Source organism: Antrostomus carolinensis, unplaced genomic scaffold (assembly GCF_000700745.2).
Source record: "Antrostomus carolinensis isolate BGI_N321 unplaced genomic scaffold, ASM70074v2 scaffold19150, whole genome shotgun sequence".
In the NCBI taxonomy this organism is placed as follows: domain Eukaryota; kingdom Metazoa; phylum Chordata; class Aves; order Caprimulgiformes; family Caprimulgidae; genus Antrostomus; species Antrostomus carolinensis.
In genome coordinates, this window is record NW_010286667.1 from 1 (window position 1) to 13457 (window position 13457).

Below are 13457 nucleotides of genomic sequence, written 5' to 3' on the forward strand. Positions count from 1 at the left end.
CGGACAGCCGGAGGAAGCAGCAGTTCACCGCCATCCGCCCCTGCCCCGAGTTCCTGCCGACCCTCAGCTACTGCCGGTTCGTGTCGCGGGGCCAGCCCTGCAAGTACCGCCCCCAGCGCTGCCAGTACGCGCACAGCGAGGTGGAGATGGCCGTCTGGGAGGCCGAGAGGGAGCACGGCTTGGTTCGCTCCGACTTGTTGCCGGTTGTGGGGACCTGAGCCAGCGGCACCCGCGCTGGTGCATTTCTACTGCCGAGTCTGCCTGGTGACCTTCAGCTCTCAAGAGAGCTTTGAGAGCCACTGCTCCTCCGTTGAGCACGTGCAGATGCTCTCCGTAGACACCTCTGTCCAGTGGGTCCATCGCGCTCCACCGCTCAGGCTGACCAAGTTCTCGCTGTGTAGCAGGTGAGGCATCCATGTGGTGTGGTGGGGAAGAGGACAGGGGCTCCCTGGGGACCCCCAAGCCACCAGGCATGGGTGGCACCTGGGACATCTCTCTCCCAACAGAGCAGAGGTGTGCGAAATGGGGAACAGCTGCACCAAGGCTCATTCCACCGAGGAGCTGCAGGAGTGGATCCAGAGGGTGAAAGTTGCTGTGAAGAGAAAGAAGCAAGCAAAACTACCAGGACCGGCTCATCGCTGAGTATCAGACGTGCTCCAACGAGGTGTTGATTGTGAGTCACGGGTGGCAGGGTGGGAGCGTGTTGGTCCGGCACATCGCGAGAAGCCCACCACTCACCTTGCGGATGGTGACACAGAAAGGGATGTCACATCCCTGTCCCTTCACCCCTTTCCAGATGACAACCCGAGAGCCTGCTCGGGGAACCCCACCGCGCTGCTCTGCCCTGGGTCCTTTTGTTTCCCAAGGCTGCTGCGTGGGGACGCTGAGCAGCGGTGGGTGAGGACTGAGCATGAGGATTTACTGCTGGTCCCCTCTCAGGAGGACGTAGCATAAAGGCGAAGGATGAAGATGGTGGTGTGTCCCTGGGATGTTGCCTTCAGTCCCGCTCCTCTCCTGCCTCCCCCACAGATGGCTGAGCACGTCGAGGGTGTCAGAGTCGTGTGTGAGCAGCCCCTGCACGTGCAGTCGGAGGACAGGAGGATGAAGTACCGGTGGAATTTCAGGGTCCACTCCCAGGTAAGCCCAGCTCTGAGCAGCAGGAGCCTGTGAGCTGCTGGCAGCACCTTCTGCTGTGCACAGTCCTCATCCTTTGGGGTTTTTGTTTTGTTTTTTAATTATTATTTCTTCAAGGAGAGAGATTTGGGGATGTCTGAATGAAGATGTGTCGGGTATTCGGGAGCAGCTTGTGTGGTGCCTGAGCTGGGGCCGTGCGTGGGGGATGCAGCCACTGTGTCTCCTGTCTCATCTCCTGTGGTGGGGCTCCGGTGGATGTGGCTGCTCTCAGCACCTCCCACGTCTCATCGCAAATAACAAAGATTCAGCTGCTTTCCTGCCCAGGGTTTTGTGGGTGTTGGGGGTAAAAGCCTGGGTCTAATTGTCTTCTCCAGTGTAGAAGATTTCCTGTTTACAGCAGACTGGCTCAGTTGCTATAAAACTGAAACCTGAGGTTCTTAAAGAGTTTAAGATAATTGCTGTGGGGTTGCACGAGGAAAAAGCTCCTTTCAGGAGGATTTCAAGAGCACCGTAGGTCCAGCGTGGTGTTCAGTTCCTGCAGCAGCTTTCAGCAGAAAACACTGCTGAGAGGACCTCATCGGCTGCTGAGATCTTTGTGTGGGCAGCCCTCACCATGTCCCTGTCTTCTCCTCAACTGGCAGATGCCTCTGCAGCACGTGGCACTACTGAAGCGGGAACCTGGAGTCAACTTCTACCTCTCAGGAAATGGGCTTTCCCGGGACCTTCACTACCTTCGGGGGAAGAACGTGGCCACTCTCCCTTCCTCCCCACGCACGGCACTGGTGGAAGTCTCCATGGAGTGCTGCACGCTGGGCATCTTCGAGCAGTGGGTGGTGTTTGACTTTGGCAGTCGCCCCGTCCTCATCCAGAAGATCAAGGTGAAGGTGGGCCGGCGAGAAACCCCCCACCATGTCCTCGGCAGCAGGGAGAGCAGCCGCCCCGTCAACTTCGTGCGATGGGACAGAGGTAACCGGTTCATCGTTCCCAGCGTGCCAAGGACCGGTGAAGATGTGATTCTGCTGGCCAAGTACAAACCTCCTGCTCTTGCACTGGACTACCAGCGCGAAGGTGGTGCGGCCGTTCCCATCACCCGTCTCAACTACCGTGAGAGGATGCACAGCTTCCTCTTCTGTGAGGAAGAAGCTGAACAAGCTCTGATTGCCAAGTAAGTGCCAGGTGTGGACCCAGAGGGGTTCCTCCTCGCTATGGACCATGGGGACATGTTGCTGTTGAAGTCTCTGTCTCTTCTGGGTTGGGTCCTGGGGCACCTTCCCAGAAAAATGGAAACCTGCCAAGAAAGACAGCTTGCTGGGTAGCGATAGGAGAGGAAGGGCTGGGTCTTGTCCTGCAGATGTGGGTTAGCTAGGAGCTTCTGCCTCTGTGTGCTCTTGGGGCTGGTGGACCCTCTCTGGGTATAAGTGACAATCCCTCCTCTGCAGCAGGGAGGGTGGTTGCTGATGAAGCGATGGGCCAGTTCTCTGCTGTTCATTCAGGTGTTTCCTCCTTTCAGACTCAACCTGAGGGTCACCATCTCGCTGACCCCCGTGCTGCAAAGTCTGTCCATGGGGATGAAGTTTGCTCTCTCTGGTGAGCTGTTTGCTGAAGTGCCTACCCCTTATAACCTCTCGCCAGACACAGACGAGGGCTATCTGCTGAGCAGGTCTGTGCCCACTGCTTTCCTGGCACTTGACCCACCTGTAGACAATCGGATTTACGAGGTTAGTGTGGAGCATAAAGCCACCACGGAGAAGACCATCTGGCTACAGATACCAAAGAGATGTTGCTCAGAGCTGAACTTCAAGCCAAACACTTCCCACAAGGTGGAGATCCAGTTCCAAATCGACCAGCTGCTGTTCCGACAGTGGCACCAGGCTGTGGACCGCCTGTTGGATGAGAAGCTGGTCCTACCAGATGTTGCCAGTTGCTCTGTCCCCTACTCTCTTGGGTCACCACAGAAAGGGAATAGCAAGCAGAAATTAGCCACCTCCTTCATCATGGGCCAAGCAACAAGCAGCCGGCAGGTCCCACCTCTTCTCATCTATGGGCCTTTCGGCACAGGGAAGACGTTCACCTTGGCCATGGCCACCATGGAGATCCTCAGGCAGCCCAACACACGTGTGCTGATCTGCACTCACACTAACAGGTTAGCAGGGAGCAAGGGAAGATGCAACCAGAGTTGTGGGCTGGGTCCAAGCGAGCTGGTCCATTGCTTGCCTGGTGGGATGAGATGGAGCCAGGGTGTATGAGCTGGAGCTGAGCTGCCCTTTTCTTAGCACACATTTCAGTGACTTGTTTAAACAAATCCATTTTTATTTAGTGTGTCTAAAACTGCTCTAGCACTTCCTGCGAGGAAGAAACCGGGCATGGGTGGAAGTCTTTGTGGAAGAGGCAGCATGTTCCTGCCTCATTATAAAATGAGGATGGGGTTGGAGAGTCCTTCTTGCCTTCTGGAAGAAGTAGAAAGCTGTTGTCTGACCCTGCTGGGATAATATTGTGCTCTACTTGCCCTTGAAGACTCTTGTGCTCTGTGCACATGCCCATTTTTTGACTTTTCCAGGGAGAGTTTGGGAAAGAGGAAATGCAGATCTGGTGTGACTGCCGTGGGATCTGCCTCCAGAGAAACCAGGCCAAGGCTGTTAAAATTAGAGCAGTTAGGCTGAAAAGTGTGTCCACATCCGATCCCGGGGGCTGTCACTGCCTTCGCTTCTCATGTATAATAGATGGGTGACTGCTAATCTCAGCCTGCTTCAGCCTGGCTGCTTGCACTGAAGGTTCTTCTGCAGGTCTTGTATCACCTGCCCAGGCTGGGGGTGGTTAGCTGTCAGAGAAGAGGTCTGTATCACTTGGTCCTAGAGAGCAGCAGGGCCACAGATTTTGTTGGGCACATTGTATTTTTCCATATGAGCATCAAGAGATGCCCTAGGCTTGAGTAACAGCTCCTGGTTTAAACCACACTCTCAAAGTAGGCTTGGAGTTGGTGGCTGTGTGATCACCAGCTTCTTTGCACATAAGTGAATATGTCCTGTGACGAGTGTGTTGTCAGCCAAAACTGGGGGAGAGCGTGGGTGGGTGTTGGTGAATGATCAGGTAGCACCTCGAGATGATGGTCACTGCATTTGGAACAGCACTTAACAATTCATAGAATCCCAGAGTGGTTTGGGTTGGAAGGGACCTTAAAGCTCATCCAGTCCCAACCCCCCTGCCAGCAGCAGGGACACCTTCCACTAGACCAGTTTGCTCAAAGCCTCATCCAACCTGGCCTTCAACACTTCCAGGGAGAAGCAGCCACAGCTTCTCTGGGCAACCTGGGACACTGTCTCACCACCCTCACACCAAAGAATTTCTTCCTCACATCTCATCTCCATCTCCCCTCTGCCACTTTCAAGCCATCACCCCTTGTTCTCTCACTCCCTGCCCTTGTCCAACGTCTCTCCCCAGCCTTTCTGGAGCCCCTTCAGGTACTGGAAGGTCACTATAAGGTCTCCCTGGAGCCTTTTCTTGATGGTTTTCCCTTTTGTTCCCCTCCAGTGCTGCTGACATCTACATCCGGGAGTATTTCCATAACTATGTGACCAGTGGGCATCCTTGGGCTGTTCCCTTGAGGATTATATCCACTGACCGTCCCATCAACCTGACGGACTCCATCACTCGGATGTACTGCTGCCTCTCACCAGACAAGCGCTCCTTCCGGCACCCTACGCGGGCGGAGATTGACAAGCACCACATCATTATTACCACTTCCATGTTATCCAAGAACCTGAAGGTTGAGCCAGGCTACTTCACCCACATCATGATCGATGAGGCTGCTCAGATGCTGGAGTGTGAAGCTTTAGTTCCACTTTCCTACGCCACTTTTGAGACCCGGATTGTCCTTGCTGGGGACCACATGCAGATAACCCCCAAGCTGTTCTGTGTTGGGGATGGACAATCTCATGATCACACCCTGTTAAACAGACTCTTTCAGTTTTACCAGAAGGAGAAGCATGAAGTGGCCTTGAAGAGCAGGATCATCTTCAATGAGAATTATCGTTCCACTGCAGGCATAATTGAATTTGTCTCCAAGCACTTCTACACTGGCAAAGGCAACGCTATCCAAGCCAGTGGGAACATCCCACCCCATCCTGAAATCTACCCACTCGTGTTCTGCCACGTGTCTGGCGTGGCTGAAAGGGATATCTCCATGATTTCTTGGCACAACACCTCCGAGATAATACAAGTGACTGAGAAAGTGAAGGAGATCTATCAGAGGTGGCCAGATGAGTGGGGTGTCCGAGATCTGAAGAGGATCTGTGTGGTCTCCCATGGGATGCAGGTATGTAGGAGAACCATGCATTCCCCACCTGAAGGTTCTATGGGTGCACTGCTGATGCTCTCTAAACACTCCCCAATAAATGCTGGGCTCTATTTATGATAAACCTGTCTCTTGTGATGGCAAAAATAGAGACTCTGGGGTCTTGCATGCCACCAGCGGGTTTTTTTGGGTAGTACATCATGGATGGTTGGAACAGAGATGCCTGATGGTGGGATGATTTAGTTGAAGATTTCTTTCAGCATCCTCTAGGCAAGTTAACTATAGGGCAGACTGGGAGCACTGGCTGGAGTCAGCCCAGGACACGTGGCTACTGTTGAGTAACTTTCTTGGGGAACCTGCAGCTGAGAAGGGTGAGGGACTTTGGTGTTGGATGGGAGATGTTTCTGAGCTGAAATGGTGTTCAGTTGTGCCTCTTTTCTTTCTTACCAGGTTTCTGCAACGAGACAAGAGCTGAGGAAAAAGCAGCTACAAGATGTGGTGGTAGAAAACTATGAAAACTTGCCAGGTTTGTGTCTTGTGCAATAGCTGGTCATGCCTGGCTGCGTTTTGAGGTCCTCTGTGTGCTAGGGAGAACTTTTGCAGTCGTGTTGGTGGACAGGAGAGTCTATCACAGCTACAGCCACTATGTAATGAACAGGGGGAAGAGACGCTGGGTGGTTAGCAAAGGTCTTTCTGGCATCTTAACGTTGTCCTCCTTGCTAAAATGCAAAATACCCAGCTGATATCATGGCAAAATACATCCCTGGGAGGGTGCACGCGGTGGTGGTAGGCAGAGCTCCCCTGTCCTTCCCCGTGGCTCTGCCACCGCCACAGCCCACAGAGCACTGATTTGGAGGGAGTGCCTGGAAATCCTTTGGCTGATTTCCATCCCCTTCTGGTTGGTAATTCGTTGATTTTTGTCTCTTCCTTAGTCAATAAGATTTCACACTGAATTAAATCTGCACCCAACTGTCAACTCATTTTCAAATATAGGGACGTTGCTCGGTAGGAGGGTGCAAACCCTGGAAGTGTGATCCCAAGGGCTTGAGCGTGTGTGAATCATGTGAAACCCCAAGTACCGTGGGGGAGGTTGGTAATAGAAGAGAATTGAAACCAGGATGGCCTGTGGGTACTGGTCAGAGCTAAAAAATCACAGAACAACTCAGAAAGGAGGAGTCTGCTGCTCTGGATGAGGAGAGAAGGACAGGGCTGGTTTTGTCCTCAAGGACTTAGTTTATGACTCATCTATGTTTTTATTATTATTATTTTTTATTGTGCAGCTGGGACTCCTCATGGTGAGAATAACTGACCCCTGGGGCGTGTTTCTGCTCTCCACACCCTTTCTTTGCAGTCTCCACTCAGCTCTGAAATCACCAGGGTGCTTCTCACTGTTTGTTATTTGTCCTGCGATCAGCAGAGCTGTCCTTGAAGGGGGAGGGATTCTTGTGAATGGTCACAGCTCTTGTTCCTGCAAGACCCTCAGTTCCCCGAGGCATTTGAGATTCACAGAAAAACCTACCTGTGTTTGTGAGCAGTGGCTGGCGGGGGCTGCTGGTGGCACTGAGCACATGGGGCTGCTCCACTCCCCTGCCCTTCTCCCGTCTCCACACTGCCCTTCCCTCCCTGGTACATGGGCAGTGGTGGCCTCATGGTGTCCATCATGGTTCATACTTGTAGGTCTTTGCAGTCCCCAAGAGCTGATTTAGTCACATCAGGTGACTCCTGTGACTCAGCCAAGTGAGGTTACATCACCCACGGCCACGTAGATGGGCAGAGCACCAGGCAGCAGCCAGATAAGGTCTTCCCTGTTGGGTTCCCGTGAGTGACTTCTCCCTTGTCCCCTCCGGTGCAGGGCGGGAGTTCCGGGTCATCATCATCAGCACGGTCCACACCAGCGAGAGCCTGCGCATCTCAGCTTCCCACCACCTTGAGTTCTTCAACGAAGCCAGAGTGCTCAACACCATCATGACCCGGGCTCAGTCACTGGTTATTGCAGTGGGGGATGCTGTGGCCTTGTGCTCCCATGGCCAATGCAGCAAGGTATGGAAGCGCTTCATCCAGCAGTGCATCGAGAAGGGGAGCATCTTCCCGGAGAACCTGACGATGGCCCAGATCAAACAGGCTGCACATGACAAGGAGAGCTGGAGCAGGAGGAGCCCAGAGCAGGACGAGGAGGACAGCGACACGGATTCCTGGAGCTCTGAGGCTGAGAGCGTGAATCCCGATGATCCCATCCTCCAGGAGCTCTTAGATGAGAGCAAGAAAGTGCTGGTGACGGTGTCTGAAGAAGGGCTGCTGAACGTGAAGTCTGAGGCTTCAGACCTTTGGGAAGACAGGCAGGAATATGTCAGCTTCTCTCCTCAGATGATGCAGGAGTATCTGCGCATGCACCCCCAAATGTACAAGAGATGCGAGCTGATCAAAGAAAGGTTCGACAGAGCTTCTGCCTTCACCCTTGATGACTCCCCCGCGATGACCATTCAGATCAAAGGCAGAGTTCACTGCGGGATGGCCTTCACCGGGGACGAGGTGCTCGTGGAAATCCTGCACAGCAGCACGGCTGACAGCAGCAGCCACCGCCCTCAAGGGAAGGTGGTGGGCATCCTAAAGCGCACAGAGAGACAACGGACCTTCATCTGCATGATGGATGAATTTGATCCCCGGGTGATGATACCCATCGATCACACTGTCACCAAAATATTTGTCCCAGGGCTGAAAGAGAAACCCAACATCATTCCCATCCGCAGGTTTGTCAATGGAAAGTACAGCGTGGTCAGCTGTGAGAAGATCAGCCAGGAGATGAGGAGATGCCAGTTCTTCTGCGTCCAGGTTATCTCCTGGCGGGAAGGGTTTTACTACCCTTTGGGGATAATAACAGAGATTCTGCATGTGGCGTTGACTTTGGAAGAAGGCTTAAAGATCCTCAACTTGGAGTATGGTTTGGAGAAGAAATACCCAGCTGCTGTCATCAGGGAGTTGGCCAGATACACCTCCAGCAGCAAACTAAAGCTCATCAAGGAAAACGTGAGGGACTGTCGGAGTTACCCAACCTTCACTGTCGACCCCCAGGGTGCCATGGATTTGGACGATGCTGTCAGCGTTAGGGATCTTGGGCGTCACTATGAGATTGGGATCCACATCGCAGACGTGGCTGGCATCATTCCCAAAGGCAGTGCCTTGGACTTGGAAGCAAAGAAGCGTGGTGTCACCTACTACGCTCCCAACCAGGAGCCGCTGTGCATGTTCCCACCCCATATTAGCCAAGACGTCTGCAGCCTCCTGCCGCAGAAGGACCGTCAGGTGATCTCCTTGTTTGTCACCGTAGAAAAAGAGACCGATGAGATGTTGAAGGGAGTCTTCGCCATCTCTGTGATCCGCTCCAAGCGTCAGCTGTCCTATGAAGAGGCAGAGCGCTGCATTAAGGAGCACTACAGGGGAGCGGCGGAGCCTCTTCGTTTCGATACCCTGGAGGACCGCATAGCTGTGGCTTACCACTTCTCCAGGATCCATCGGAAGTTTCGGCTGCAGGAGGACTGTTTCTATGACCGACTGGATGAGGAAAGCTCCCCAGGTAACAGGGGGTCCCATCAGATGATAGAGGAATTAATGATCATGTTCAACAGTTTCGTGGCTGAGTTCCTCACCAACCAGGAGGACACCAGAAATGTCACTCCTCTCCGGTGTCAGTGTGAGCCAAGCCCTCAACAGTTATCAGGCATGAAAAATAAGTATAGCCACCTTCTTCCTTTGTCCACCCATCTCTCGCATCACCTGGGAGAGCTGCCTCCTGGCCAAGACTCCTCGAAAAATGTGGAGTTCAGCCTCCTGGCCCCCATCTGGGAGCACCTGCAAGCAGCTGCTCATGTCCGTGACTTCCACAAGATGCTAGACCTTATCGTTACTGATGACATCCACCCAAAGCTGGCCCCCGTGGCCCTGGAGTTCAGGAGACTGCTCAGCCGCTCCTATTTCAGTCGCTCCAACTCCACTGTCCAGTCAAAAGCAGGCCATTACTCCCTGCACGTTGACTCATACACCTGGGCTTCCTCTCCCATCCGCCGGTACGTGGATGTCGTGGTCCAGAGACACCTTCATTCTGTGCTCCACAAGAAGCCCATCATCTATTCTTCGGATGACATTGAGTTTCTCTGTCATGACTTCAACAGGAAGAATTCCCAGGCAGTGACATACAAGAAGAGAGCCCATTGCCTGCAGATGGCCACCCAGCTGAAGGGCCAAGTCCTGCAGAAGATGGCTTTTGTAGTGGATATTGAAGAGATGAACAAGTATTTTAAAGCTCTGTTTCCACTGAACAAAGAGAGTCTTCCAGATCCCCAGATAATTAACTACAGGTCTCTTCAGCTGATAGAGCAGCCTACGTTCATCCAGCAGCAGAGCAGCATCAGGCTGTCATGGAAGAGAAGGATGTACTCTGTGGAGACAAAGGAGCACAGCCTGCAGGAAGGACCTATCCATGACCGTAGTGTCACCTTCTTTGGCACCCAAACTTGGCAAGATGTACTCGCAGCCATCAGGAGTGAGGACTTTGAGACCGCTGCCACCCTCCTTCAGGAGACCAAGGGGCTGTACCACCGGCACGTGGGCTGGGTAAGGAAGAGCCAGTGCTCGCACTACCTGGAGCTCTCTCTGGAGATAAGTGCCGGTGATGCTCTCCAGTTCCAGCTCACCACAGATGTCTACCGGGGGTTTCTGGTGCCCTTTGTGCAGCTGTGGTGCGTGACACCAGGTTTTGACATCTGCCTGCAGCACACGGAAAAGCCGATTGATTGCTTCTCTGCCTATGCCACCCTGTCTTCCAAAGACAAGTACAAGAACGCGGCGGAGTACAACAAGGTGTGGATGCCGATGAGCGCCATGGAGTCCGCTTTGTGCGCCGTGGCTGAAAACGACTCGATTGTCCTCCATGATGTCGAAATAACATGGGCAAAGCAAAGGACAAGCAAAGGACAGCTGCAAGGGAGTTTTGCCCTACAGAAAAAACTGTTGGAGGAGTGCTCCATTGAAGTGGACTTCAACCACTGTTACTTGTGCATTCGCTTAGGTGGGCTGAAGCTTGGGAGCCTTCAAAGCGATGAGGAATACCTTAGCCATGGCCTCCAGAATCTGACTTTTCTTAACAAGGGCATATCAGAAAGCAAACCTGTGGTTGATCCAGACACCTACACCTGGGTGGCTCATGGGATCACTGAAGAGTTCAGCGACGATGAGAAGTCAGACAGGACTGGTCATCAGACTATAAACTTTTACATCCACTATATGTCTATGGAGAACATTCCCGTGGAAATCTCACAGGTCTCTGCCAGGTTTACGGTGGAGCTCATACCAAAGATGCTGCCAGACGTGTAAGTGTGCTTAGCAGTCATGCTCTGGTTAACCTGTCCTGCAGAGCAACAGCTTCCCATGGGACTCCTTTGCTGCACCCAAACGGGCTTTGCTGGCTGGTGTAGCTGCTCCCCTGAAAAATCCATCTTTGCCCAGCTCTGACGGGCCATGCTGTTGGACTGTTGATGTTTGGTGGGGGTGGCAGCATTTCTCAGATCTGTTCTTCAGGTGGTCTCTTTCTCTTCTGGTTGACCTTGAGAATGGGGAGATAGGAGAAGGTGCTGTGCTGACATTTCCCTGGGTATCTGTTTCTTGTGTTACTGGATTGCTGCGATACGCGTGAAGCCCTGGATCAGGGTTTGCTGAGCTGGAGTGCTCCCTGATTTCCTAATCGTTCCTTTTTGTTGTTGCTGTGAAGCAAGATCTGCTCTTATTAAAGCAGACCTGATGTCTACTTTGCCCTTCTTTGTAGGCAGCGTGGGCTGCTACGCACCCACCACTACTGGAGCTTTTTCAGGGCAGAAAGTGCTTCCTCCTGTATTGTGAATTTGAGGGGAAAATTAGAAGCTAATCCAATAAATGGGGTGGGATATAATAGAATGGAGTTGGGACAGAAGTTGTGCTCCTTGCTCTCGACATCTTTGCAGGCTCAGCTCTTCAGACAGTTGAGAAATAGTCCCAGATGCAAAAGTGCAGAAGAGTTGTTGAAGTTTTTTTTTGTGGAAGGATTTAATGCAACACTGAAGCGCAGAGAAGGAACAAACAAGACAGTTGTACAGAGCTGTGTTATAATTCCCACCAGTATTTGCTCCATTCCATTCATTGTTATTTTTCCCTGTCTGTCAGACGGAAGGAGAGGGCGATTTGGAGGCTCAGGTATGCCTCCCAGCTCGCTAAAAGCATCGCCCTTGGCCATGACCCTCCTAGAAAAGGTAAGTGCAAATATTCCCCTTTCTTAACTTGTAGCTACTCGCTTCTGACCAGGCAGGTGCTCTGGCAGCTTCCGTGGGTCCATGCCATCGGGGTTACGCTCCCATAGCAAGAGGTTCCTCTGCCAGGGGGAGGAGAGGAGCTGCTACCATAGCAGAGTGAAGGTGGTATGTTCAGTGTTGCCCCGCTGCAGAATGGCACGGGTGGTGTTTTAATCCCCAGGACTCACAGAGAAGGCTCGTGGGTAGAACATCTTGGCACAGGACAAGGATTACTTTTAGGTGGTCTTGTAAATGGACCATGATTGCTTGGTACCTGCTGCATCCTCCCGTTGAGTCGCTTGTGTGCTGTCTTCAATAACCTTCTTTAAACTTGTTTTCTTGGTTCTTTGCGTAACAGTGACAACGTCCAAAATCCTGCAGCAAAAATCCTTTGATCTCCCTGGCAGCTCCAGGAAGCTTAACCTGAGTCAGGAGCAGGCCATTCTAAATGCTCTGAGAAAACCCTTCACGCTCATCCAAGGCCCGCCTGGTAAGGCTGTGGGGACAGCATGAGTATGTGTCTGCTTTGTTATGAAAGGCAGGTTAGAGCTCATCTGTTGCTTTCATAGAATCATTTAGGTTGGAAAAGACCCTTAAGATCATCAAGTCCAACTGTTAACCTAATGCTACCAAGTCCACCACTAAACCATGTCCCTAAGTGCCACGTCTACATGTCTTTTAAATACCTCCAGGGATGGTGACTCCACCACTTCCCTGGGCAGCCTTTCTATAGGACCCTTGCTGAGATAAGAGAAGGTAGCATGGGTTGGTGTCACCCACAGCTTTTGAATGCAGTCCCCTCGGTTCTTGATTTTATTTCATGGCTGATCATCTGGATGCTGATGTAGAGCATCAGTGTCACGGCTAAAGTGTTCTCAGTAACCTCCTTGCTTTTCTAGGCACAGGGAAAACTGTTGTTGGAGTTCACATTGTCTACTGGTTCCATAAGCTGAACCAAGAGAATGTTGAGAAGAAGCAAACAGAATCTTCTGAAGAAGAAGAGCCCAAGGGGAGAAAGTGCATCTTGTACTGTGGCCCATCCAACAAGTCTGTTGATGTTGTTGCTGGTAAGTATTGGTTTTGAGCCCCTGAAGCAGCTCGTACTGGTGGGAGGGAGAACACATGGCCATGAGCGGGAGATGGGGAGACTGGAGGGGCAGAGTGGGGCTGGTCCTTACTGAAGACCCCTCACTTCAGGGCAAGGACTGGTAAAGGTGGGTTTGATGAGCAAGGAGTGGGGAGAAGAAGCAAGTGCACAGTGAATGCTGAGCACCTTGCAGGCCATGAGCTTTCTCAGCATCCCTGGTGCCTGGTGCTGTCTGAGCAGAACTGTTCTCCTTCCCCAGAGATGCTGCTGAAGATGAAGAACCTGAAACCACTGAGGGTTTATGGGGAAGCCATTGAGACGATAGAATTCCCGTACCCGGGCAGCAACAAGCACCTCTACCGCAAAATCTTGCGGGATGCAAAACCAAAGCATGAGCTCAGGTAGGACCACGTGGCCTCAGAAGCTCTGAGAGTGCTGGAGAACGATGGTTTCTGCACCAATAAAGCTGAATGAGCCAGAGCAAATGCGGTTTCCACTCCACTACTGTGGAGCAGCGCTATTAACCTGCTTTGTAATTAATTTTTTCAAGGGAAGGTGTGGAGTCTGATGTAGCACCTAGTCGGGAAACCCAGGTTGTTCAAAAGATCCTTGATGTTTTCCTCTCTCTTTT

The 13457-nt window shown here is 52.3% G+C and overlaps 1 protein-coding gene across 1 annotated transcript in view; it reads left to right on the forward strand.

Moving 5' to 3' along the window:
• Positions 1-8: 8 nt before the first annotated feature.
• Positions 9-13457, forward strand: part of HELZ2 (helicase with zinc finger 2) — a 17305-nt gene continuing 3856 nt past the window's right edge. Inside the window, 14 exon segments of the mRNA XM_029087220.1 lie at positions 9-214; positions 216-404; positions 507-614; positions 616-673; positions 1030-1137; positions 1776-2299; positions 2645-3277; positions 4663-5446; positions 5876-5951; positions 7278-10788; positions 11615-11700; positions 12098-12229; positions 12639-12806; positions 13086-13227. Of these exon segments, the coding sequence (XP_028943053.1) occupies positions 147-214; positions 216-404; positions 507-614; positions 616-673; positions 1030-1137; positions 1776-2299; positions 2645-3277; positions 4663-5446; positions 5876-5951; positions 7278-10788; positions 11615-11700; positions 12098-12229; positions 12639-12806; positions 13086-13227 (6587 nt within the window). The 5' untranslated portion in view covers positions 9-146.